The 26751-nt window shown below is 40.7% G+C and overlaps 1 protein-coding gene across 3 annotated transcripts in view; it reads left to right on the forward strand.

The window, feature by feature from the left end:
• CCDC170 (coiled-coil domain containing 170) overlaps positions 1–26751 on the forward strand; it is a 123493-nt gene that overhangs the window by 24622 nt on the left and 72120 nt on the right. For 2 of the 3 annotated variants that reach the window (XM_004044843.4, XM_063707956.1), the window contains exons 2-4: positions 16665–16793; positions 18384–18640; positions 24887–25031. In XM_004044843.4, coding sequence (XP_004044891.1) covers positions 16665–16793; positions 18384–18640; positions 24887–25031 — 531 coding nt within the window. Of the gene's footprint in view, positions 1–16664; positions 16794–18383; positions 18641–23069; positions 23219–24886; positions 25032–26751 lie in introns of those variants that run through there. The other variant, XM_055390863.2, reaches the window with a different exon arrangement.

Consider the following 26751-nt stretch of genomic DNA (forward strand, 5'->3'; position numbering starts at 1 on the left):
TCTGCCATGGCTCCAGCCGGTCCCTCCGTTCGGGGTTCCTGACTTCCCGCAACATATATTATTCATGAGTTTTCTAGGAAAGGGATGAGGAATTCCCAGACCGGAGGGTTTCTCTTCTTTTTAGACCATACAGGGTAATAACCTGAAGTTGCCATGACATTTGCAAATCGTTATGCTACTGGTAAGAGTGTCTTTTAGCATACCAATGTATTATAATTAGCATATAACGAGCAGTGAGGATGACCAGAGGTTACTTTCATTGCCATCTTGATTTTGGTGGGTTTTGGCCAGCTTCTTTATTGCATCCTGTTTTATCAGCAGGGTCTTTGTGACTATACTTTATGATCTCCTATCTCATCCTGTGATAAAGAATGCCTAACCTCTGGGAGATGCAGGTCTCAGCCTCATTTTACCCAGCCCCTATTCAAGATGGAGCCACTCTGGTTCCAATGCCTCTGACACATTCATTCACTTAATTCTACAAATAAGTATTGCATGTTTACATTGTGAGGTCCTGAGTAGGGGAGGGAGGAAGACATTGATTACTTCTTAAAAATTAAACACACAGCTTATTCCTTCCCCTTGTGATAAGTGCCAGGAGGGAGAAACAGGGGTTGCTGTGAGAGGAGAGCTGAAAGACAGAAATATGGTCAGTGGGAACTGTGATCGGCAAAGATGTACAGACACAGGACCCTGGGCAGACAAATAATGAAACCGCCTTTGCGAAATTATGACTGAGACAGTGAAAGAGATTTAATCTAACGGACTCCATCTTGGTTGTAACTTTTAAGCTGTCCTTGTTCCTTCCTGGGTGTAGGCTGAACTAACTTTGGGAGGAATTTGGTTTAGAGTTTAAAATAAAGATAACAGCTCTTTCCCAAAACAAACCTCCTTCTTGCCTGGGGACTAGACTGCCTTTGTAGTACTAAGACATTAGCCACAAGATTAGAAATTATGGTTAAGGAGTCATTGCAGCTGGAGGCTACAAGACTCTGACCCTCCCTAAACTGCTCCTAAGATCCATGCTTGAGACATTTTGCAGACCCTGCACTTGATGGATCAGCTGGCATGACCCAGATTGATAAACTGGCCCATCTGATCTTGTGGCCCCCAGCTAGGAACTGACTCAGCACAAGAGGACAATTTCAACTTCCCATCTCTTACTTAACCAGTCAGCACTCCTGGCTCACTGGCTTCCCCTGACCCACCAAGTTATCCTTAAAAACTGATTCCTGAAGCTCAGGGAGACTGATTTGAGTAATAAGAAAACTCTGGTCTCCCGCACAACCAGCTCTGCGTGAATTAACTCTTTCTCTATTGCAATTCCCCTATCTTGATAAATTGGCTCTGTCTAGGCAGCAGGCAAGGTGAACCCATTGGGTGGTTACAAAAATGGCTTGGGAAGAGTTTTAAATTGTAAATATTAGAAGAATGAGAGGATTACTATGAAGGTGTGCACGCTGTTCATTTGCTGATTTTGTTCATTGGCTTCTGATTCCTTCTTACCCTCCCCAGCTGCCTCCTGCTACTCTCTTTATTAAATTGAGGGTGAGCTCTGGTTATAAAGGAGACAGTGGGTTCCATCTTTTGAAAGGATGGAATCCTAAACTGGAGTCTACCTATGCCTGTCCCAAAAAGAGTGTTGAGGACACTCTTGTCATCCTTGTGATAAGTAATGAGAGTTGCTAAGCACTACAGTATAAGATTTGTAATCTGCCGTTAATACTATTTGTTCTGAAAACAAAATTGTGAAAAAAAATAATAAAAATCTAATTGTGGACCTTTGTCTCATTGCAAGTATCAGAGGCGTTCAAATCAGAGTAACTCCATCTTGGATAGGGATTGGGTAAAATGAGGCTGAGATCTACTGGGTCACATTCCTAGGAGGTTAGGCATTCTTAGTTAACAGGATATTTACAGTTAAGGGAACAAGTTAATAATGTTTACTGAACAGACCCAGGACTTAAGTGACCCAGGAAATAGACCAAGGAAATGTCTTGATGTCCCACTGTCTTAAGAACAAAAGCATTCTTAGTTTAAGCGTAAGTTTTGGGCCAGGCGTGGTGGCTCACGCCTGTAATCCCAGCACTTTGGGAGGCCAAGGAGGGTGGATCACGAGGTCAGGAGATAGCGACCATCCTGGCCAACATTGTGAAACCCCGTCTCTACTAAAAAAATACAAAAAAATGAGCTGGGCGTGGTGGCAGGCCCCTGTAGTCCCAGCTACTCAGGAGGCTGAGGCAGGAGAATGGTGTGAACCCAGGAGGCGGAGCTTGTAGTGAGTGGAGATTGAGCCACTGCACTCCAGCCTGGGCGACTGAGCGAGACTCTGTCTCAAAAAAAAAAAAAAAAAAAAAAAATTTGTTGGGCACGTTGGCATGTGCCTGTCATCCCAGCTACTCGGAAGGCTGAGGCAGGAGAATCGCCTGAACCTGGGAGGTGGAGGTTGCAGTGAGCTGAGATTGTGCCATTGCACTCCAGCCTGGGTGACAAGAGCGAAATTCCATGTCAAAAAAAAAAGTTTCACTTTAAAGATAATACTATAGATTCTTGCAGAAGACAGTAGTTACACAAAGATTAACAATCCTTTGTTGCAAGGCCTTGTAGAGAACATCTTCCTCATGTTTTTTGCTTTGTTATCTTACATGTAAACAAGCATTGTATCTTGTTAGATATGAGTTCTCAATTTCTTTTCAAAGAATTAATATGTAGTATGTTCAATTCTTTGACTTCTACTTTTAAACTTAACTTCCTTGTAAAGCAACCTTTTTCAATGACCTACTCCACCCTGACTCATTCCGATCACCTGCTCAACCCCAACTCATTCCAATTACCTGTTACCTGCTCTGCCCTGACTGGCGCCAAAGTACTCACCCCGTCATTCTCTTTAAATTAGCCAATGGGAATTAGTTTAGCCTGTGCGGTCTAACCCTAGCCAATAGGGGAACAACACAGCAGCAGGGGCCACGTGCATCAGGGAAAAGAACCCCTTACCCTCCCTTGTCCAAGTGTGTGCTCACCATTGCTCCGTCTTTAAGGGCGCACCCTTCTACAGAAGTAACTTGCCTTGCTGAGAATTAAAAAGAAAATGTTATATTCGAGTGCTATTCCTTTTGTGGCACTGAAACTTTATAACAACCTTGCATATAAACAAGCATCGTATCTTACATATAAACAAGCATCGTACCTAAGGTGTGCGCATTTCTCTTCTTGCTTTTGATAATGCCCTGCTCTATCTGCTGTCTAGAGAGTAGCCATTCTTTTATTCCTTTACTTTCTTAATAAGCTTGCTTTTACCTTATTCTGTGGACTTGCCCTGAATTCTTTCTTGCACAAGATCCAAGAACCCTCTCTTGGGGTCTGGAATGGGACCGCTTTCCAGTTACAGTAGAATTGTTATAGGAAGGTTGATTTCTGCTAAAGTGAGACATGGGAAGATTACATACTGCTACAATTTCCCACTTTCTTCTCATGTGTTTACAAAATGGGCCACTGTGGAGCCTCTGTTGCTCTCAGGAGTTTGTGCAGCTGGATGCTATGGATTCTGTCTAACAGAAGAAATGGGTCCTAGAAATGATGAAGCAGCATTATTTTTATTGAGCCTTCTTCAGGCAGAGCTAAGGACACCTTGGAAAATAAAGCAAGGATTTAGTGCAACACAGAAGCTATTTAATTTTCTCTCTGGCATATCCTTTGCTAATTGGAGATGTTTTCCCAGTTAATAAAAGTATTAAAAAAACATTGAATTCTTGGCAGCCAGGCATGGTGGCTCACGCCTGTAATCCCAGCATTTGGGAGGCTGAGGCGGGTGGATTACTTGAGGCCAGGAGTTTGAGACCAGCCTGGCCAATATGGTGAAACCCCATCTCTACTAAAAATACAAAAATTAGCCAGGCGTGGTGGTGCATGCCTGTAATCCCAGCTACTCGGGATGCTGAGGCAGGAAAATCTCTTGAACCCAGGAGGTGGAGGTTGCAGTGAGCTGAGATTGTGCTGTTGTACTACAGCCTGGGTGACAGAGTAAGACTCTGTCTCAAAAAAATAAAAAAATCATTGAATTCTTGTTTTAATCCTTGAAGACACTTAATATTTTGGCCAGAACACTATTTATATTCCATTTATTTTAACAATGAATTTCCTGTCCCAAATGTAGTCAAAATGTGTACTTGCACAACAAAAGCATTGCAAACACTGCTGTGTTACAGTCTGGCCAATGCACCACAATGTATTGGTCTCTTTGTGTGAGTTATCACCTGGAGTACTTTGTCTCAGGACCAAGATAATTAAAGGGTGAGGTTGGAGCGAAAGTTTAATAAGCGAAAGGAGAAAGCTCACTGCAGGGAAGAGGGGACCCAGAAGAGGGTTGCTGGTTTTTGCAGTTGAATGCAAAGGCTTTTATAAGAAACTGATGAGGGCTGGGCATCTCATTTGCATAAGGTGCAAATTTCTGGTAGCTCCACCCTGACCTCCTAGTGCACATGTGGGCGCTTAGCTTAAGTTACTCTATATTGCTTTGTTCTCCTTACTATGCATGTGTTAGGGGATGGAATTTTCCATTGCGGGCATGTCTGGGCAAGCCCCCCTGTGCAAGTTCCCTTATCTGTGCCTGCAGGCTGTTCTTCAGTTTGAAAGAATTCATCTGAGGACCCACCCTAACTGTCTGCCTGACTAGTTTCTTCCTTTCTCCTCTCTCAGCTGGAACTCAGTGATTCTCCTTTTGACTTCTACTTTGACCATGCAGGGGTCCAAGTTCAGGATTTCCTGTGGCCTCTGAAGCCAATAAAGAATTCACAAACATGGAATTCACAAACAGTTTTCAGATTCTTGAAGGCTGCAGTATATGAATATTAGGATGTAAAATTGAAAACCTAATAAATTGGACTTTTAAAACATGCTTCCAGTTGGCTTTTACTTAATTAAGAAATTGATTTTAATACTAAAATTATAGTCACTTTTTCTTTAAAAATTAGAACATTACAAATGAAGCTACAGTTTCCACTGACAACCACCTCTAATCTTGATCATCTTCTCCCATTGTTCAGAGGTTATTATGATGTAAATTTGGTGAGTGTCCTTCAGACTATTAAAAATACTTTTTTCATTTCATTTCAATGTGCCTATACACATTGTGCCTATACACAAAAGTTTGGTATGTACTTTTAAGACATAAATGGTGTCATACTGTTAGTTTTGTTCTCTAATTTACTTTATTTAAAAAACAGTATGTTTTTGAGATCTATTTATCTCCAAATACATCCAAATGGATTTAGTCTGATTCTTTTTTTTTTTTTTTTTTTTTGAGATGGAGTGTCACTCTATTGCCCAGGCTGGAGTGCAGTGGTGCAATCTCGGCTCACTGCAAACTCCACCTCCCGGGTTCACGCCATTCTCCTGCTTCAGCCTCCCTAGTAGCTGGGACTATAGGTGCCCGCCACTGCACCCAGCTAATTTTTTGTATTTTTAGTAGAGACAGGGTTTCACTGTGTTAGCCAGGATGGTCTCAATCTCCTGACCTTGTGATCCGCCTGCCTCGGCCTCCCAAAGTGCTGGGATTACAGGTGTGAGCCACCGCATCCAGCCTAGTCTGATTCTTTTAACTACTTTGGAGATTCCCATTTATGAATGTACTATATGTCAGGCCTCTGAGCCCAAGCTAAGCCATCATATCCCCTGTGACCTACACGTATGCATCCAGATGGCCTGAAGCAACTGAAGAACCACAAAAGAAGTGAAAATAGCCAGGTTCTGCCCCAACTGATGACATTCCACCATTGTGATTTGTTCCTGCCCCACCCTAACTGATCAATTGACCTTATGACAATACACCCTCCCCGCCCTTGGGATAATGTACTTTGTGATATTTTCCCACCCTTAAGAAGGTACTTTGTAATATTCTCCCCACCCTTGAGAATGTACTTTGTAAGATCCACCCCCGACCACAAAAATTGCTCCTACCTCTACCACCTATCCCAAACCTTTAAGAACTAATGATAATCCCACCACCCTTTGCTGACTCTCTTTTTGGACTCAGCCCGCCTGCACCCAGGTGATTAAAAAGCTTTATTGCTCAGACAAAGCCTGTTGGGTGGTCTCTTCATACAGACGTGCGTGACACTATAGTTAACTAATTTCTGTATTGATGGACACTTACAAAACATGAACATGCATATAAAATTAGAAGTAGAACTGTGGGTCACAGGGTATATGCCAAAGTGTCCCCTGCAGTGGCTGGGACATTTTATATGTCCCTTCATTAAGAATACTTTAAATTTGTTTTTATTTATTATACAGCAAAGAAAAGTGTCTCCTGCAGTAGCTGGGATATTTTACATATCCCTCCATTAAGCATACTTTAAATTTGTTTTTATTTGTTATACAGCAAAGAAAAGCAATCATTGCTTCCAGATCTGGTACTAGTCCATCCGTCCTTCCTTCCTTCCTTCCCTCCCTCCCTCTCTCCCTCCTTCGCTCCTTCCTTCTCTCTCTCTCTCCTCTCTCTCTTTCTTTCTTTCATCTGTCTTCTACTTGTTTTCTTTTTCTTTTTCTTTTTTTTTTGAGACGGAGTCTCTCTCTGTTGTCCAGCCTGGAGTGCAGTGGCATGATCTCGGCTCACTGCACCTCCACCTCCTAGGTTCAAGTCATTCTCCTGCCTCAGCCTCCCTAGTAGCTGGAACTACAGGCATGCGCTACCATGCCCAGTTAATTTTTGTATTTTTTGTAGAGATGGGGTTTCACCATGTTGGCCAGGATGGTCTCGATCTCTTGACCTAGTGATCCACTTGCCTTGGCCTCCCATAGTACTGGGATTACAGGCATGAGACACCCCGCCTGGCCTTTTTTTTTTTTTTTTTTTTGAGATGGAGTCTCGCTCTGTCGCCAGACTGGAGTGCAGTGGTGCGATCTTGTCTCACTGCAACCTCCGCCTCCTGGGTCCAAGCGATTCTCCTGCCTCAGCCTCCTGAGTAGCTGGGATTATGGGGTGAGTCACTGCCCCTGGCCTTCTACTTGTTTTCTATCCAGCAATATAATTCCCATTTTAGGCCTTAATTGCCTGATTTTTAGGTGAGGGAATAACAGGATTGTTTTGTGAAGAGTGAAAGTTTTTCTAAGTGTAGCCCCTGCCCACCCAATGAAAAGAAGACTCAGGGGAGCAAGAGTGTTAGGAATATTTTAGAGTGCTGCCTTCACTTCAACAAGGATGTTGATGATTAGAAGAATTTTTGTTTTTTGAGACAGGGTCTCACTCTGTCACCCACGCTGGATTGCAGTGGCACCATCATTGTCACTACAACCTCTGCCTCCCAGGCTCAAGCAATTCTTGTGCCTCAGCCTCCGAAGTAGCTGGGACTAGAGGTGTGCACCACCATGCTTAGCTATTTTTTTTTTTTTTTTTGCATTTTCAATAGGGTTTTGCCATGTTGGTCAGGCTGGCTATGAACTCCTGGCCTCAAGTGATCTGCCTGCCTCAGCCTCCCAAAGTGCTGGGATTACAGGTGTGAGCCATCGAGCTTAGCCATATTAGAAGGATTTTTAACTGAATAAGAGTAACACCCAAGAGAAAAGAGATGGAAAATAATGTAAAAACAATATGATCAGCTTTTTCACCGTACTTGATTTTATGCAGAAATATCTTCTTCCAAAACTTTTCCCACAAATGCTAAGGTATAGATGCTCAGATATATTTTCTGGATCCCACAGCTGCCACACTCTCCCCTGCAGGCCCTAGTGGGCCCCAGAAACCAAGAGCAGATAGAAGAAGGAAGAAAACCAGGAGGGCCAGGAAAGTCCTCCCAAGTGGGGAGAATTGGCAAATAGTCAAAAATTGACGGGATGAATGATTACATTGGAGAAATGCAACTTTCAAGACTTAATGTATACACTGTAAATTAGGGAAGAAATTTATGTCGTGAGAAAAACATGGACAGTAGGGGAGAGCTTCTTAGAAGGAGTTGCTACTGGGCACCACTGGAAGCTTGGTGGGGGCGTGGGGAGAAAGAGGGAGAGAGAAATAGAAAGAGAGAGAGGGAGAGGGAGAGAGGAGAGAGGCACAAGGAGGCATTCCATAATGGAAGAGCCTGCGGTAATACAATTGTGCACTGCAGCATGGGATAATGCTGGGACAAAGAGTAGATTGGTTATGGGATAGAATGATAAGAATGGAATGGATTTAGGAGCTTTTGTGTGTTAGGGGCAGGCAGTGATTTTCTTCTTATTTTTTCGTCCGTGGGATAATAAGACAACTAAATACCTTAGTAGCAAGACTGGCCCAAGACATTGTCCCCAGGTCAGATAATTGGGCACATTGTGTACTAAATTATGAATAAGCTTATCTTTGCTTTATGCCATTGAGCTTTGAAACCACCCTTTATTCTGAAAAGACTATGAGCCACCCCGTGAGACAATTTCAATCATTATCATAATAATATCAGTAGCAGAATCAAATCATATGTAGTTGGCTCTCTAAAACTAATCTAAAATTGCTTCATGGGTTAGCTGAGAGGTACCTAATAACTTAGATTGTCCTCAGGTGAGGACAAATGGATGAGTTTTTATTTAATCTTACCATTTTAAATAGGGGAAAAATTTTTTTAAGGGAAGATTGTTTGATACAGGAAAAGTTGAAGAATTTTCAGAAAATTTTATGAACTCCAGGAGGGCTGAATTAAGAGAGAAAACCCCCAAAATGTCAGCTTTCATATCTGTTCAAGTCTATGTTACCTATGGTTGTTTCTTTGTCATCACCTTCTTCATAAAGACACAGCATAGCAGGGTTGGTGATTTTTGTCTGTCCTTGTCTCTTTTTTTAAATTTAAGAGGGAATGTTCTAATTGTGAAAGCAATACAGTTATTGTAAAGGATTTGTAAATATAGAAGCATAGGTGGGGTGTGGTGGCTCATGCCTGTAATCCCAGCACTTTGGGAGGTTGAGGCGAGTGGATCAGTTGAGTTCAAGACCAGCCTGGACAACATGGTGAAACCCCATCTCTACTAAAAATACAAAAATTAGCCAAACGTGGTGGCACATGCCTGTAGTCCCAGCTACTTGGGAGGCTGAGGCAGGAGAATCGCTTGAATACAGGAGGTAGAGGTTGCAGTGAGCCAAGATCGTGCCACTGCACTCCAGCCTGGACAACAGAGTGAGACTCTGTCTCAAAAAAAAAAAAAAAAAAAAAAATATATATATATATATATAGGTATATATAAGCATATAATAAAGAAAAAAAGTCTATCCTATAACCAAAAGATAACCATAGTTAACACTTCTTCCCAGTGTTTTTCTTTTCTTTAAATTATATTTAGTTGTACAAATAATGAGTAAATACATCCTTATTGAAAAAGTCAAACCACTGCCCCTCTCACCACAACTCCAATTGTCGTTCACCCTCAGGGGTAAGTACTGTTATCAGGTGATGGAGATTCTGTAAAATTCTTTTTTTTCTTGTCTCTAAATATATTTATAGACAAAACACAATACTTTTCCTCCTGCATGTGTTTTATGAAAAACAGTAACAAACTATGAATTTATACTTTCTTATTTTTGTTCAGTGATGTCTTAAGGATATTACCATGCCAAAGCTTACAGATCTATCTCATATTACCTGTTGCATAGGATTCAATAGTATAGAAATACTTTTATTTGATAATTGCTTTGTCAACAGGAATTTATGGTTTCAACATCCTCATCCTTCTTGCTGCTATTACTAATAATGGTATTCCTGGGCATAGTGACTCACACCTGTAATCGCAGCACTTTGGGAGGCTGAGATGGGAGGATCACGAGGTCAAGAGATTGAGACCAGCCAGGCCAACATGGTGAAACCCTGTCTCCACTAAAAATACAAAAATTAGCTGGGCATTGTGGTGCATGCCTGTAGTCTCAGCTACTTGGGAGGCTGAGGCAGGAGAATCGCTTGAACCCGGGAGGCGGAGGTTGCAGTGAGCTGACATAGAGCCACTGCACTCCACCCTGGTGACAGAGCTGGACTCTGTCTCAAAAACAAAAACAAAAACAAAATAATGGTATAATGAATATCTTTATACATATCTCTATGCACATGTATGAGTATTTTCATAAGGGAGATAATTAGAGAGTGGAGCGGCAGTGTCTTAGTCCAGTTTCTGTTGCTATAACAGAATACCACAGACTGAGTAATTTATGAGGAAAATAAGTTTATTCCGTTCATAGTTCTGGAGACTGGGAAGTCCAAAAGCATGGTGTGGTGTCTGGTGAGGGTCATCCCACAGTGGAAGGGTAGAAGGGCCAGAAAGCATGAGTGAGAGAGAACTTTATTTTATAACAAAGTCACTCTGGTGATACCTAACCTACTCCCAGAATAACAGCATCAACCCATTTATGAGGATTAATGTATCAGGACCTAATGACCTTTTCTCCAAAAATATAATTTTTAATTACTGAATATAATTTCATTGTGTGACTGTATCAGTATTGTTTTTTCTTTATATTAACATTCTTTTATTTTTGAACTCTAGTTGTTTTAAATATTTGCTATGACAGATTTTTTGAAAATGTTGCTAAAGAGTACCTTTCTGAATATTTTTTTGTTTAAATTTTGAGTTTATTTCCATTTCTTTTGATAAGATCATGAGAAAGAAATTCACCAGGACAAATAGTATTAACTTTTAAAATTTTTAAATGATACATATTGCCAAATACTTTTCTGGAAATTTTGTACCAGTTTATCTTTATTTGAGCAGTGCATTAGCATGTCTTTCTTATAGAACTATCTTTTCATATGATTAATAATGATAATAATAATAATAATTATTATTATTTTGAGACAGAGTCTCGCTCTGTCAGCCAGGCTGGAGTGCAGTGGCGTGATCTTGGCTCACTGCAACCTCTGCCTCCTGAGTTCAAGTGATTCTCCTGCCTCAGCCTCCTGAGTAGCTGGGATTACAGGCATGTGCCACCATGCCCAGCTAATTTTTGTATGTTTAGTAGAGACTGGGTTTCACCATGTTGGTCAGGCTGGTCTTGAACTCCTGACCTCATGATCGGCCTAGCCTCCCAAAGTGCTAGGATTACAGGTGTGAGCCACTGCACCTGGCCAATATGCTTAATTATTAAATATATTTAAAATGTTGCTAGTTTTAAAGATCAGAAATAATAATTAAATTTATATTTAATTGATGATGAGTGAGGTGGGACATTTCTCATTTTATTAGCCATTTATGGCCCTTCTGATAATTGTTAGTTCTTCTATAGAAGTTTTCTCTTAGGTCATTGGTTTTCTTACTGGTGTGAGTAGGCTCTTTGCATATTAAAGTTTTGATTCTTTGTATTATTTCTGGAAATATTTTTCCAGTTTGCTCTTTCACTTTAAATTCTGCTTACATGTTTAAAAAATTTGTTGTCATCTGTGCACCTTTTCTTGAATGTTCTTGCATTGCTTTTATGCTTAGAAAGTCGGCTATGGCTTTCATGTTTGTGTTGTTCCCCCAATTCATATGCTGAAATCCTTACCTCCAAGAAGATGGTATTAGGAGATGGGACCTGTGGGAGAAGATGATTAGGTTGTGAGGGTGGAGGCTTCATGAATGAGATTGAAAAAAGAAAGCTTAGAGCTGTACTTACACATTATAAACCAAATAAATTTAAGATAGACTTAAAGCACTGAATATAAAAAATAAAATCAGGCCAGGCATGGTGGCTCACACCTGTAATTCCAGCACTTTGTGAGGCCAAGGCAAGCAAATCACTTGATGCAAGGAGTTCAAGACCAGCCTGGCCAACATGGTGAAACCCTGTCTCTACCAAAAATACAAAAAATTAGCCAGGTGTGGTGGCACATGCTTGTAGTCCTAGCTACTCGAGGGACTGAGGCAGGAGGATCAACTGAACCCAGGATGTCAAGGCTTAAGTCTACCATAATGTTTAGGGGGAAAACCCAAATACATTCCTATGAAAGTTAGGAACAAGACAAAATGTCCATTATTGCTATTAATGTTTAACAATGTGTTATTAGTTCTTATGCTGCTAATAAAAACATACCCGAGACTGGGTAGTTTATAAAGGAAAGAGGTTTATTTGACTCACAGTTCAGCATGGCTGGGGAGGCCCCAGGAAACTTACAATCATGGCAGAAGGGGAGGAAAATACATCCTTCTTCACATGGCAGCACAAGGAGAAGTGCAGAGCAAAAGGATGAAAAGTTCCTTATAAAACCATCAGATCTCATGGGAACTCACTACTATGAGAACAGGGGTAACTGCCCCCCATGATTCAATTACCTCCTGCTGAATCCCTCCCACGACTTGTATGATTATGGGAACTACAATTCAAGATGATATTTGAGTGGGGACATTAGATTTGAGTGGGGACACATCCAAACCATATAAAATGTTCTGGGGTTATTAACCAATGCAATTAGTCAAGAAAAGGAATAGAGGTATAAAAATTGGAAAGAAGGAGGTGAAATTTTCATTATTTACAAATGATTTGCATGTTTACAGTGCAAAACCCAGGAGAATCTATTGAAAACAATTCCAAACAATAAGAAACATAAAAAAGATATTTAGGTACATATTTAATATACAGGAATAAGTAGACCCCATTTACAATATGACAAAAAGATAATATTTTTAGAGATAAACTACAAAATATAGTAAATATAAATTGCTAATAAGAATAAGACTTCTTGGCTGGGCACAGTGGCTCACGCCTGTAATCGCAGCACTTTGGGAGGCCAAGGTGGGTTGATCACTTGAGGTCAGGAGTTCGAGACCAGCCTGGCTAACATGGTGAAACCCTGTCTCTACTAAAAATACAAAAATTAGCCAGGTGTCATGGCACATGCCTGTAATCCCAGCTACTCGGGAGGCTGAGGCGGGAGAATTGCTGGAATCTGGGAGGCGAAAGTTGCAGTGAGCCGAGATTACGTCACTGCACTCCAGCCTGGGTGAGAAGGAGACTCTGTCTCAAAAGAAAAAAAAAAGAAAAAAAAAAAGAATAAGACTTCTTGAACAAATGAGAAAAATGATTTTAGTTGGAAGACTCAACATTTAAAACATATAAATTCTCCATAGTTTATTTATAAAATTAACATGACCCCAATAACAATATCAACAAAATTTTTTGGAATTTTCCAAGAAGATTTTGAATTTCATATGGGAAAATGAATATGTAAGATTAGCCAGGGTTATTCAGAAAAATAATCCCTACCAGATACAAAATATATTAATGACCTCAGAGCTGCCTTTTAAGCCCTGCTGCCACTATTTTTTGTCTGTGTTTGTCTGTAGGCATCGCTGCTTTCTCTCAGATCCTTGCCTGCACGGGCCAGATCCCTGCCACAGGGCCCTTGCATGGCCTTTTTGCTATTTGAATGATGTGGGCAGCTCCTGCTTCAATACCTCTTGACTATTTCTTTTTCTTTCTTTTTTTTTTTTGAGATGGAGTCTCGCTCTGTCGCCCAGGTTGGAGTGCAGTGGCGCAGTCTCGGCTCACTGCAAGCTCCACCTCCCAGGTTCATGCCATTCTCCTGCCTCAGCCTCCTGAGTAGCTGGGATTACAGGCGCCTGCCACCACACCTGGCTAATTTTTTTGTATTTTTAGTAGAGACGGGGTTTCACCATGTTAGCCAGGCTGGTCTTGATCTCCTGACCTTGTGATCCGCCCGCCTCGGCCTCCCAAAGTGCTGGGATTACAGGTGTGAGCCACCGCACCTGGCCGACTATTTCATTCTTATTTAATCATCACTTCTGGCTGGGCGTGGTGGCTCATGTCAGTAATCCCAGCACTTTGGGAGGCTGAGGCAGGCAGATCACCTGAGGGTGGGAGTTCAAGACCAGCCTGACCAACATGGAGAAACCCCATCTCTACTAAAAATACAAAATTAGCAGGGCGTGGTGGCACATGCCTGTAATCCCAGCTATTCGGGAGGCTGAGGCAGGAGAATCGCTTGAACCTGGGAGGTGGAGGTTGCAGTGAGCCGAGATCATGCCATTGCACTCTAGCCTGGGCAACAAGAGCGAAACTCTATCTCAAAAAAAAAAAAAAAAAAAAAAAAAATCACTTCTTTAGGGAACTCTTTCCTCCCACCTCCTTCATCTGAAGTCATTTTCCTTTGTTAGCTGCCTTTTTGCCTTCCTTGCATTTATTTCATTTTGTAATTACACAATTCTAAGTGTGGTTGTTTGATAAATTCTCTTTCCCTTTTTAGACTGTCAGCTCATTGCCTGATCCAGAGTAGGCTATCAGTAAATACCACTTAGTGGACAATCTCCAGTCTGTTGGACTCTGAGGGTGATTTAGATTCAGCACCTACCTTCTAAACTCACTCATCAAAAGAGGTCTCCAAATGTAGTCCCTACTCCAGTGTCAAGGGAATAATATCTTAATACACAGCTTCTTTTCTTTCTTTCTTTTCTTGTTCATTCATTCATTCATTCATTTCTTTTTTTTTTTTTTGAGACAGGGTTTTGCTCTGCTGATGAGGTTGGAGTGCAGTGGTGCGATCACAGCTCACTGCAGCTTGACCTCCTGGGGCTCAAGCCTTCCTCCCACCTCAGCCTCCCAAGTAGCTGGGACAACAGGAACATGCCACCAGGCCCAGCTAATTTTTTGTAGAGATGGGGTCTCACTGTTGCACAGGCTGGTCTGGAACTCCTGGGCTCAAGTGATCCTCTTGCCTCATTCTCCCCAAACACTGGGATTACAGGTGTAAGCCACTGCACCTGGCCTAGCTTCTTTTCTTAAAAAAAAAAAAAAAGATGTTAGTCATTGAAAGAAATAATCAAATAATCATAGCCATTGGGAAACTTATTTTCCTAATAAATTTTATAAAATGGTATGCCATACATACTATAGGTGAAATCTCTTATAAGTGACGTATGTCCTCATATGGCCTAGTTTAGAAAATATGGTGTGGTGGTCAGGGTGGAGAAGACCCTCCGACTATTGAATGAGTCTGAACAGGATGTGGTTCTCTAATAAGAGATTCAGTTAAACTTTTTATGCTTTTTCCCCAGAGTACATATCTACCATTTTCTTGGTTGTGCTATGATTGGCAAACAGTAGCTATTACTAAGAGCTCTGAAGGTTTTGTTTGGCATTTTGTGGATTGAATCACACTGGTCATGACGCTTGTTGGAAAATTATGAGCTTTAAGAAGACTTTTGCATTCATGACTATATCAAACAGTAGTTGCTGGTAGTGGAGTAGTCTCTGGCAGTCTTAAATAGATTTTATCGCTGAGCCTCCTGAGGCCATTTAGATACTCCAGGAAATCCTCCTTTATGTGACCTCTTTTGTATTCCTTCAAAAATGAATGGCTTTCTTCTGTGTCTTTCACAAAGACCACAGGCCTTGGAAACTCCATAGAGGTGGTGTAGATATCCAACCTCAGTAATAATTCTTGAAGGAAGCAGGCATATGGCATGAGTCGGATGGAAACAGGACCAGAGGGTTCAGTCTGCAGCCCACAGGCCAAACCCACCAAATCTGCTCTGCAGGTGTGTTTATTTGATTCATATATGTTTCTTTTTTAAACATTTAAATCAGTTGCCAACCTGCAAAAACTGGAAATTTACACTTCAAAAAGTCTGGATATATGACTTGTCTTGAAAAGCTGGAATGATTTGGAATTGGAAATTCCAAAATTGGAGTGGTTTGGCCAGGCTGGAAATCCTTATTTCTGTATCTGCAACCACCAGTGGAGCTGAGACCTGTTCCCTTCCAGACGGGCAGGGGCTGTCCATGTGTGACCCTGCCATCTCTCATCTCACATGTTCATTTCAGTTGCCTTCATGATTCATGGATATGAGATTATGAGATTGAGAATATGATGGTTATGAGGTTATGAGACTGAGTATAAAAGGCATAGTGAATAGTTACAAAGGAGACAGCCTTTTACATTTAGATCACATGATCTCTTTGATAAATAAATGAGACACTTTAATCAACAGACAAGAAATGAGTTGATCATCTTTGTGATCTGGACAAAGAAAAATAACGAAAACTGTCCCTCGTTACACAGGATGTAGCATTGTTCTTCTCTGATAATTCTTTGTTGGGTCTATTGATTCTGGGCAGAGGTCAAATACCATTTGAGTCGGGTGGAAGGAAAATCTTTTTTTGTCTTTTTGTTTTTAGAGGCAGTCTCTCTCTGTCTATTGGCTGGGCTGGGGTGCAGTGGTGCAATTATAGCTCACTGAAACCTCAAATTCCTGGGCTCAAGTGATCCTCCTGCCTCAGCCTCTCAAGTAGATAGGACTATAGGTCATGATACCCTGCCTGACAAATTAAAAAAAATTTTTTTTCTTTTTGTAGAGAGAGGGTCTTGCTGTGTTGCCCAGGCTGGTCTGGAACTTCTGGCCTCAAGCAATCCTCCTGCCTTGGCCTCCAAAAGGGCTAGGAGTATAGATGTGAGCCAACGCACTCTGCCATAGGCCAATTCTTAAATGACAAACCTCATCACCATCCTGGAGTTGCACATCATTTGTTCCCGAACTTTCTCCTGCCTCCCTTTGAACTTTGAGAATGAGAACCAAATGGTCTGAATATAACACTTCTCTGCGTAGCATGTTTGACACATTTAGAATACAAAGAATGCTTCTGCCTTTAATCTTGCTTTGTGCAGCTGCACGGAAAAGATCGTTTAACACTCTTCTTTATATTTTGTATTTTGGGGGAATTCTACCAGGAAACTTACGATCATCTTTCGGAAGTCCCGGTCACGCGGGAGCGGTTAAACCACTATCGGAATGTGGCTCAAAATGCTCGAAGTGAACTTGCAGCAACTTTGGTCAAATTTGAATGTGCTCAGTCTGAGGTAAGATAATGCATTTCCAGCACTCAGAAATGGGCCTTCTTAGCTTCTTATAAAATGAAACAGATCATGCCTGTAATCCCAGCACTTTGGGAGGCTGAGGCAGGCAGATCACGAGGTCAAGAGATCCAGACCATCCTGGCCAACATAGTGAAACTCTGTCTCTACTAAAAATATAAAAATTAGCTGGGTGTGGTAGTGAGCGCCTGTAGTACCAGCTACTCGGGAGGCTGAGGCAGGAGAATCACTTGAATCCGGGAGGTGGAGGTTGCAGTGAGGCGAGATCACAGCACTGCACTCCAGCCTGGTGACAGAGTGAGACTCCGTCTCAAAAAAAAAAAAAAAAAGAAAAAGAAAAAGAAACAGAATGTAGGAGTGATTAGAAATAGGACAGTGGGATGTAGATTTAAGGCTTTTGGCGAAGTTGAAACTTGTTCTCTTGTGCCTATCCCCTAGAATTCCTGAAAAGTTATGCATTTGCCAGATTGTAAAGCTAGGTGGCTTGGGCTGAATTCTGGATCTCAGAGGAGCTATACAGCCTTGAGAGATCTGGGGGCGCCTGAAGATGTTAAGTAAAGCTCCATGGGCCTCAGAGAAATTTAGCATCTCTCAGAATATCTTCCTTTAATGTGGGTTGCTTGCAATCTGGAGTTCTTAAGAGGGAATTCTGAATCCCTTTCCTGTGGTAGTTCCAACTGGCTGGGGAAATTCTAGGAAGAAGAGTGGGATCCATCTACCCTGTAGGCTAGCTCGGGTTTAGAGTGGAGTTTCTGAGAGTCTTCCTAAACTCATTCTGCTTATAGCCTGGTGGCCCCAAGGAGTTCTAGACTGGCCTGTGATTTCTCACTAAGGCTGCCAGGACCCCATAGAACGATGAGTTGATAATGTGTGTGTGAATAAATGTATGTATGCACACTCACGGTTCCAAAGAAGTACATGCTTTCATAACTTTTTCTCATAGGGTAGATCTGACATTTTAACTCAATAGGGCACATATATTGTTCAGCATTTTGATATCACAGAACTCATAAAAGTTAAAATGTTCTCTTTATATAAATCCTATAAGGGTTTTTCTTTTCTCCTATGTTTTTTTTTTCCAGAAATTTAAATGTTATTTTTATTTATCACTCACAGTTAGAATTCAGGAGATAAGTGTGAGAAATATAGTGATATACTGAGTAGTCTGTATTTAAGTGGGGAACAGTTATGGCTGTGAAATCACAGATCATGTGGTTTGTAGGTTCCTTGTCTGACTGTTTATCAGCAGCAATAATAGCAATACAGACTTAGAAAATGTGGACCATTGCAAAATATTTTATTGCTTATGCAGTCAACATCATAAACGTCTCCTGAATGAGACTAAACAACATAAGACATTGCTCAACTGGTTTTGGAAAAGATAGAATATAAAGTCCATTATGTAGGCATAATTTCTCATTTGGTAATACAGATACAAATATTAGAAAAAAATAAAGTTAGATTAAGTCATGAATAAAAGAGTGAACATTTAAATGATGGCTTTGGGTTTCTTAAAGATACTTCAAACTTATGTTGTTAAGGTTTCTTTTTTTTTTAACTTCTTTTCCATGTTAGCTTCGAGACCTCCGATCCAAGATGCTTTCTAGAGAAGTCTCCTGTCAAGAATTGAAAGCTGAAATGGAGAGCTACAAGGAAAACAATGCCAGAAAATCATCTCTCCTTACCTCTTTGAGAGACAGAGTTCAGGAGCTAGAAGAAGAATCAGCAGCACTTTCCACTTCTAAAATCAGAACAGAAATCACAGCTCACGCTGCAATCAGGGAGAACCAGGAATTAAAGAAGAAAGTTGTAGAGTTAAATGAAAAATTACAGTAAGGATACTGCAATATATTTTTCGCTTTAGCTAGCACTAAAATACTAGCTTCTGATAGCAAGATATGTCTTTGAAAGTACTGGCATTTTGCATTACTTGGCCCTTAAACTCAATTTGAAAAAAAGTTATTGACCTCGAATATCTCTGGAGTCTTGACAAATTTTTCCAAGGCTCATTTCTAAATGTCATCAAGAGTCTTAACAAATACAGCCTTGTCTTAAGCATGTTTATAGCCTATCAATTAGGGCTGCAAATGCTTATTTACACAATTTTGAAGATTTCTCTAAGTAGAGTTTAACCCTGAGCTTGTGGGGTAGTACACAGAGGTAGGTATTTATTTAGTAGCCAGTTATAAAAATATCCCAGAAGCTAGACCACTCCAGATCACACTGAACATTCCTCATTAGATTTTATTGCTAGTTTATGCAGAGAACTCATGAAACCTAGGTTTTCCACACTTCATTCTGACAAGAGGTGATTATTGAGACAAAATTGGGAATGAGTTGTTCCTAAAATATATTTTAAAATTCTATGAATGAGTTAAATATCTTTAGTAACAAAATACATGATATTTATTTTACTTATTTCATCTTAAAAAATTAACCCAATACTTCCAGCCCCTGTCCTCTTTCTCTACTTCCACTTACAGCAAAAACTCCTTAAACATTGTATGTATGGCCGGGCATGGCGGCTCACACCTGTAATCCCAGCACTTTTGGAGGCTGAGGTGGGCAGATCACTTGAGGTCAGGAGTTTGAGACCAGCCTGGCCAACATGGTGAAACCCCATCTCTACTAAATACAAAAATTAGCTGGGCGTGGTGCCAGGTGCCTTTAATCCCAGCTACTCGAGAGGCTGAGATAAGAGAATTGCTTGAACCTGGACAGGTGGAGGCTGCAGTGAGCTGAGATCACACCACTGTACTCCAGCCTGGGCAACAAAGAGAGACTCTGTCTCAAAAAAAAAATGTTGTATGTATTCATGGTCTCCAATTTCTCTTCTCTCTCTGGAATCTGCTCCACTGAAACCACTCATTAAGGTCATCAGTGAGTGCACAGTGCAAGTTAAATGGTCAGTCTTATCTTACTTGACCTATCAGTAGCATCAGTTACAGTTGATCTTTTTCTTTGAACCGCTTTCTTCTTCTCTTGGCTTCCAGGACTTTACACATGCCTAGGTTTTTTCTTTTTCTAATCTTACCTTTCTAGCTAGTGTCTTTCACTGTTTCTCCTCATCTCTTTGGCTTTCAAATACTGGAGTACCTCAGGGATCAGCCCCTGAATCTCTTCTCATTTGTATCTAAATTTACTCTCTTGGTGATATCATTTAGTTTCATGGCTTTAAGTATCTAAATGCTGGTGACTCCCACATTTCTGTGTCTAGCCTGGATCTCTTCCCAGAGCTCAAGAACCACATATCTTACTAGCTACTGTATATCTCCATGTGGATCTCTGACAGGCATCTCAAACTTAATGTGTCCAAAACGGAGCTCCCAGTGTTCCCACAAAATCCTTCTGCACTTTTCCTCATCTCATGTGATCATAATTCCATTCTTCTAGTTGATCATTTCAAAATTCTTGCTATCAGACTTGGTTCTCTTTCTCTTTCACCCTCCATGTCTGATTCTTCAGCAAATCCCATCATATCTATCTTCAGAACAAATCTAAATTTTGTCAGTTTTCCATTATCACCTTTATTGTCACTAACTTGGTCCAAGCCACCATTAACTCTCACCTGGAGTATTGTAATATGTATCTGTTACAGCAGCATCCCACTCCTGGTACTAATTTCTGTCTTAGTTGGTTTGGGCTGCTATAAGAAAAATACCATATACTGGGTGGCTTAAATGACAGAAATTTATTCCTTGTAGTTGTGGAGGCTGGGAAGGCCAAGATCAAGATGTTGGCCTATTCAGTTCCTGGTGAGGGTCCTCTTTCTGGTTTGTAGATGAATGCCTTCTTGCTGTATCCTCACACAGCAGAGACAGAGATCACCTCTCCATGTTTCCCCTCCTCCTCCTCCTCTCCTTCCTCCTCCTCTCCTTCCTCTTCCTCCTCCTCCTCCTTCTTCTTCTGCTGCTGCTTTTTTTTTTTTTTTTGTGACAGAGTGTTGCTCTGTTGCCCAGGCTGGAATGCAGTGGGTGTGATCTTGGCTCACTGCAACCTCTGCCTCCCGGGTTCAAGCAATTCTTGTGACTCAGCCTCCCAAGTAGCTGGGATTATAGGTGTGCATCACCATGCCCAGTTAATATTTTGTATTTTTAGTAGAGATAGGGTTTCACCATGTTGGCCAGGGTGGTCTCAGACTCCTGGCTTCAAGTGATCTGTCTGCCTCAGCCTCCCAAAGGGCTGGGATTATAGGGATAAGCCACCACGCCCAGCCAGTGTCCCTTCTTATAAGGGCACTAATCTCATTCACGGAGGGCTCCTCTCTTATGACCTAATTACCTCCCAAAGGCCCAACCTCCAAATATTATACCATCATATTGGGAATTAGGACTTCAACATATGAATTCTCAGAGGACATAAATATTTGGTTCATAGGAGTGGTTTTCCTGCCTCTGACTGTGCCCCCTGCAGCCAGAGTGATCCTGTTAAAACACAAATTAGATCGTGTCAATTCTTAGCACAGAGTCCTCCAGTGACTTCTGTTCTCATTCAGGGTAAAGACAGTGTTTTCTATGAGCCAAAAGGCTGATCCTGACCTGGTTTTGCTACCATTCTCCCCCTTATTCTTTCTATTCCAGATCTCTGGCTTCTTTGCTGTCCGTTGAACCTGACAGACCTGATCGTACCTCAGGACCTTTGCAATTGTTAACTTCTTTTCCTGGAAGGCTCTTCCCCCAGATATCACATTGGCTGCCTCCATTTCCTTTAAGTCTTCACTCAGATGGCACTTTCCAAGTGAGATGTTCCATGAATAACATATCTAAAAATTTACTCCTCTAATATCTCTTGCCCCTCTTTCCTTCCTGCTTAATTTTTCTCTCTAGTCCTATTATAATGTACTATACATTTTACATATATTAATATTTTGATTATTGTCCATCTTTCCAAATAGAACATAAGCTCCATGAGGTCAATAATTTGTTTTTCAGAGATGGGGATCTCACTATCTTGCCCAGGCTGGCCTAAAATTCCTGGGTTCAAGTGATCCTCTCACCTCAGCCTCCCTAGTAGCTGGGACTACAGGTGCACACCACTGCGCCTGGCTGGATTTGTATCTCTTTTGTTTACTGTTGTATCTTTAGCACCTTTAATGGGGCTTGGTGTATGATGGGTACTCAATAAGTATTTATTAAATAAATGAGTAATAAAAACACTATATGCATATTGTAAAAAATATTTTCTATACAGAAAAGTGCCAAGAAGAAATTAATAATTACTTAAAACCTTATGATTATAGAAAAGCTATAATTAATATTAATATTTTATTGAACAGATTTTTCAGAAAATCATATACAAATGACTTTAGGTAGTGTACTATTTTTACTGAATCATATGTTCTAAATATATATACGTATATATAAATATAAATATATATAAAAAATATATATATATATATATTTTTAAGACAGGGTCTTGCTTTGTCACCCAGGCTGGAGTGCAGTGACATGACCTTGGCTCACTGCAGCCTCCACCTCTTAGGTTCAAGCAGTTCTCATGCCTCAGCCTCTTGAGTAGCTGGGATTACAGGCATGTGCCACCACACCCAGCTAATTTTTGTATTTTTAGTAGAGACGGGGTTTTGCCATGTTGGCCAGACTGGTCTCGAGCTCCTGACCTCAAGTGATCTGCCTGCCTTGGTCTCCCAAAGTGTTAGGATTATAGAAGTGAGCCACTGTGCCTGGCCATATGTTATAAATATTTTAAAAACTCATTTAGTATATAATTTTATTTATTTACTTATTTAAGACAGGTTTTCACTCTGCCACCCAGGCTGGAGTGCAGTGGCGCAATTATGGCTCACTGCAGCCTTGACCTCCTAGGCTCAAGCAATCCTCCCACCTTAGCCTCTTTTGTAGCTGAGACCACAGGTGCATGCCACTACACCCAGCTGATTTTTAAATTTTTTTGTAGAGATGGCGTCTTGCCATGTTGCCCAGGTTGGTCTTGAATCCCTGGCCTCAAGCAATCCTCCCACCTTGGCCTTCCAAAGTGCTGGGATTACAGGCGTGAGCCACTGTGCCAAGCCTAGTACATAATTTTAAATGGCCCATTGTATTCCATTGCTTGAAATACCATAATGTACTCAATCACTTTGGCTATTTCTACAGGCTCTTAGGTTAGTTCCACTAAAAAAATTACTATAAACCAAGTTGCAATGAATATCTATGTGATTCATATTTTTAAATTTCTGTGATTATTTTCTTAGGGTAGATTCCTGAAACTTTGTTGGGTCAAGTGAATTGCAAATAGAAATGGAAGTAGTTTAGAGACCTTTGGAATGGAGAAGAAAGATTGAAATCTTGGGGTTAATGTATGGAATCCTATATGTATATCAATCAGCACCATACAATTAATTATGCCTTTCCTGGGTCCAAAAGACTGAAGAGTTTTACCTTTCATATGCTAAAGTAAGAACTCAGAAATATAGTGAAGTTAGTCTTTTATCGTTACACATTTTTCTAAATAGAAATCTGATATGCTTTGAGTATCTGCGATTACATGCTTTGTTAATCTTTGAATAGCGTGAAGGAATTTGCAGTAAACACTCAACATGGTAAAAAGGAAAAGCAATAATCATGTTTATTATCTTGGGTATTTAAAAAATGACACTAAATTACTGAAATGATTCTAATTTGCCTTTAAAGTGTGCCTATTTTTTGACAATCTCTTAGTTGCTAACATTTAAAGCATTAGAAATAGGCCATACTATTTCAACAAACCTATCTGAGATTTGAAATAATATATTCAAAATGGACCATAAATTTCCTTTTTCCTTGACTGGCCAATTCTAGTACTCTCCTAATGCTCTTTTTTTCCTTTTATTTTTAGTTGACTTGTAATAATTGTACATATTTATGGGATATGGAGTGATATTTTGATACATGTATACAATGTATAATGATCAAATCAGGGAAATTAGTAAATCCATCATCTTGAACATTTATCATTTTTTTGTGTGTGAACATTCAAAATCCTCTCTACTAGCTATTTGGAAACTAAATTCTTGTTAACTATTCACCCTACTATGCTACAGAACACTAGAACTTACCCCTGCCATCTAGCTTTATAACTTTATAACTATCTTTATAAGTTTATAGCCATTGACTAACCTCACTGTATCCTCCTTCATCCGCTACCCTTTCCAGCCTCTAATAATCAAAATTCTACTCTGCTTCTACGAGTTCAATTTTTTTTAGCTTCCACATATGAGTGAAAACATGAGGTAATTATCTTTCTGTACTTGACTTATTTTGCTTAACATAATATCCTCCAGGTTCATCCATATTGCCACTCCTAACAGGATTTCACTCTTTTAAAAGGCTGAGTAGTATTCCGATGTGTATATATCATATTTTTTTTCCCATTCACTCACTGATGGGCACTTATGTTGATTCCCTATCTTTGCTATTATGAATAGAACTGCAGTAAACATGGGGGTTCAGACATCTCTTCGATATACTGATTTTCTTTCCTTTCTTCCAATACACTTTAAAGACTGAGGGCATGTGAAAACTAATAATGAACTTTGCTGGTGATTGAACACATCTCCTTTCCAGAGGCGAGAACCTTCTGTGCTTTTGATGTATTTGTTATTATAGTTATGCCTGGCCATGAACCAGGACCCTTATAAATCACTGTATTGTAAAGTTTGAAAATAAAATGAAGCTTGGTCCTCTAGAACCAATGTGGTAGCACTCTCCTTCCCCATGAGGCCCCAATGAAGACCCATGGCTATGTGGATTGTGTGTGCTCTAGACACGTGCCTCCATTTTTAGAGATCCTAAAGGGTTGAGGCTAGGGGAATTCATTTCCCCTCCTGTTACTAAGTCCACAATGCCTTGAAGATTTCCTTATATTTCTGCAAAGCACAGGTGTCCCGAAATTGCTGCCACTTTTCTCCTTCCTTTATACGGCTTTATAGGGCTTCTGTGACAATAATTTGCTCTGTGTCTGGGAAACTGTGTTGTGTTGAAAATGACAATTATTTCCCCCATAGAGCTTATATTCTGACTTGGTTTGATGAATGTTATCTTCCATGGTGTTAAATTCTGACTTATTTGTTATTTGCCTAACAGAAAGTGTTCAAAAGAAAATGAGGAGAATAAGAAACAAGTTTCAAAGAATTGCAGGAAACATGAGGAATTTCTGACTCAACTGCGTGACTGCTTGGATCCAGATGAGAGGAATGACAAGGCATCAGATGAAGATTTAATTTTAAAGGTGTCTGTATGCAGATTAAAAAGTCTATAAATGTAGTGGTGATTCTGACATGTGGCATGAAAGAAAGTGCTGTGGTTGAGTTTGGGGGTGGCAGGAGAATGGCACAGTAGACCAAGTGTAGTATTAATTAACTGTATGACTTGGGGCAAGTCACATCACCTGCCTGAGCCTCAATTCCAAGATCTTTTCTAGCATTATTGGAATTAATTATTCTCCAAAAGAGATTAATGGCTTTGTCTAAAATATATTTAGGTTGTCATATACAGTTAATTACTCATTGTAGCCATTTGCTTTAGGGAGTTTTTTTCCTTTTAGTTACAGCCAGACATATACTCACACAAGCAGCTGCATGTCATTTTTAGGATACTGATTGAGTGTGAGATCTAAAGTACTTTAAAAATTTACATTAAAGCCAAATAGTGGCTAGGCGCAGTGACTCACGCCTGTAATCTCAGCACTTTGGGAGGCCCAGGCGGGCAGATCACCTGAGGTCAGGGGTTTGAGACCAGCCTGGCCAACATGGAGAAACCCCGTCTCTACTAAAATACAAAAATTAGCCAGGCATGGTGGCAGGTGCCTGTAATCCCAGCTAATTGGAAGGCTGAGACAGGAGAATCACTTGAACCAGGAGGCGGAGGTTGCAGTGAGATCAAGCCACTGCACTCCACCTGGGCCACAGAGTGAGACTCTGTCTCAAAAAATAAACAAAACAAAAAAAAAATAGCAAAAATTCTACTTTAATGGTAGATTACCATTAAGTCAGAAATAAATAATAATAACTGAATAATTCACTTGGCCCATAGTGCTTCATTAGGGTACCTGAAAGTATTTGGTTCTCTTTGGCTATTTACAAACCTTTCATATCCTTGCTTCCTGACAGATTTCCATACAGCCGTTTGTTGTTGTTGTTGTTTTGTTTTTTTGTTTGTTTGTTTTAAATTTAGAGACAAGATCTTGCTCTGTCATCCAGGCTGGAGTACAGTGGTATGATCCTAGTTTACTGTGGCCTTGACTTCTTGGGCTCAAGTGATCTTCCTGCCTCAGCCTCCTAAGTAATTGAGACTACAGGCATGCACCACCATGTCTGGCTAATTATTTTATTTATGTAGAGATGAGGTCTTCCTATGTTGTCCAGGCTGGTCTTGAACTCCTTGCCTCAAGCAATTACCCCACCTCTGCCTCCTGAAGTGTTGTGATTACAGTTGTGGGCCACCATGCGCAGCACCCATGCATCATTTTTTTTTTTTTAAATGGAGATGAGGTCTCACTATATTGCCCAGGCTGGTCTCTAACTCCTGGGCTCAAGCGGTTCTCCCACCTTGGCCTCCCAAAGTGCTGGGATTACAGGCGTGAGCCATCACGTCTGGCCTATCATGCAGCCATTTTTGAAAAGCACCTCTCAGGTGTCTACTAGTGAGCTTCCCAAATGTCCTCTCTGAAAGCCGCAAGATGACTTCATTCGACTTTGGGAAGTATTCCGCTTCCCGGATGGGTTTTGATAGCTGGGACCATGGGTCCACCTGATGCTCTCATGGGTGCTGGATGCCTCTCTTCCTGCTCCCTATGGCTAACTTGTGACCAGGAACTCGGCTGTAAAAGTCCACTTGTAGTTTGAGAATTATCTTTCAAACCAAATGATGGGGACAAGAAAAGGGAATTCAGAAGCTCCTTCTTCCGTGACACTCTTTTCTCTATCGGACACAATCTCCAGGTGCTAATC

This window comes from Gorilla gorilla, chromosome 5 (assembly GCF_029281585.2).
Source record: "Gorilla gorilla gorilla isolate KB3781 chromosome 5, NHGRI_mGorGor1-v2.1_pri, whole genome shotgun sequence".
Classification (NCBI taxonomy): Eukaryota; Metazoa; Chordata; class Mammalia; order Primates; family Hominidae; genus Gorilla; species Gorilla gorilla.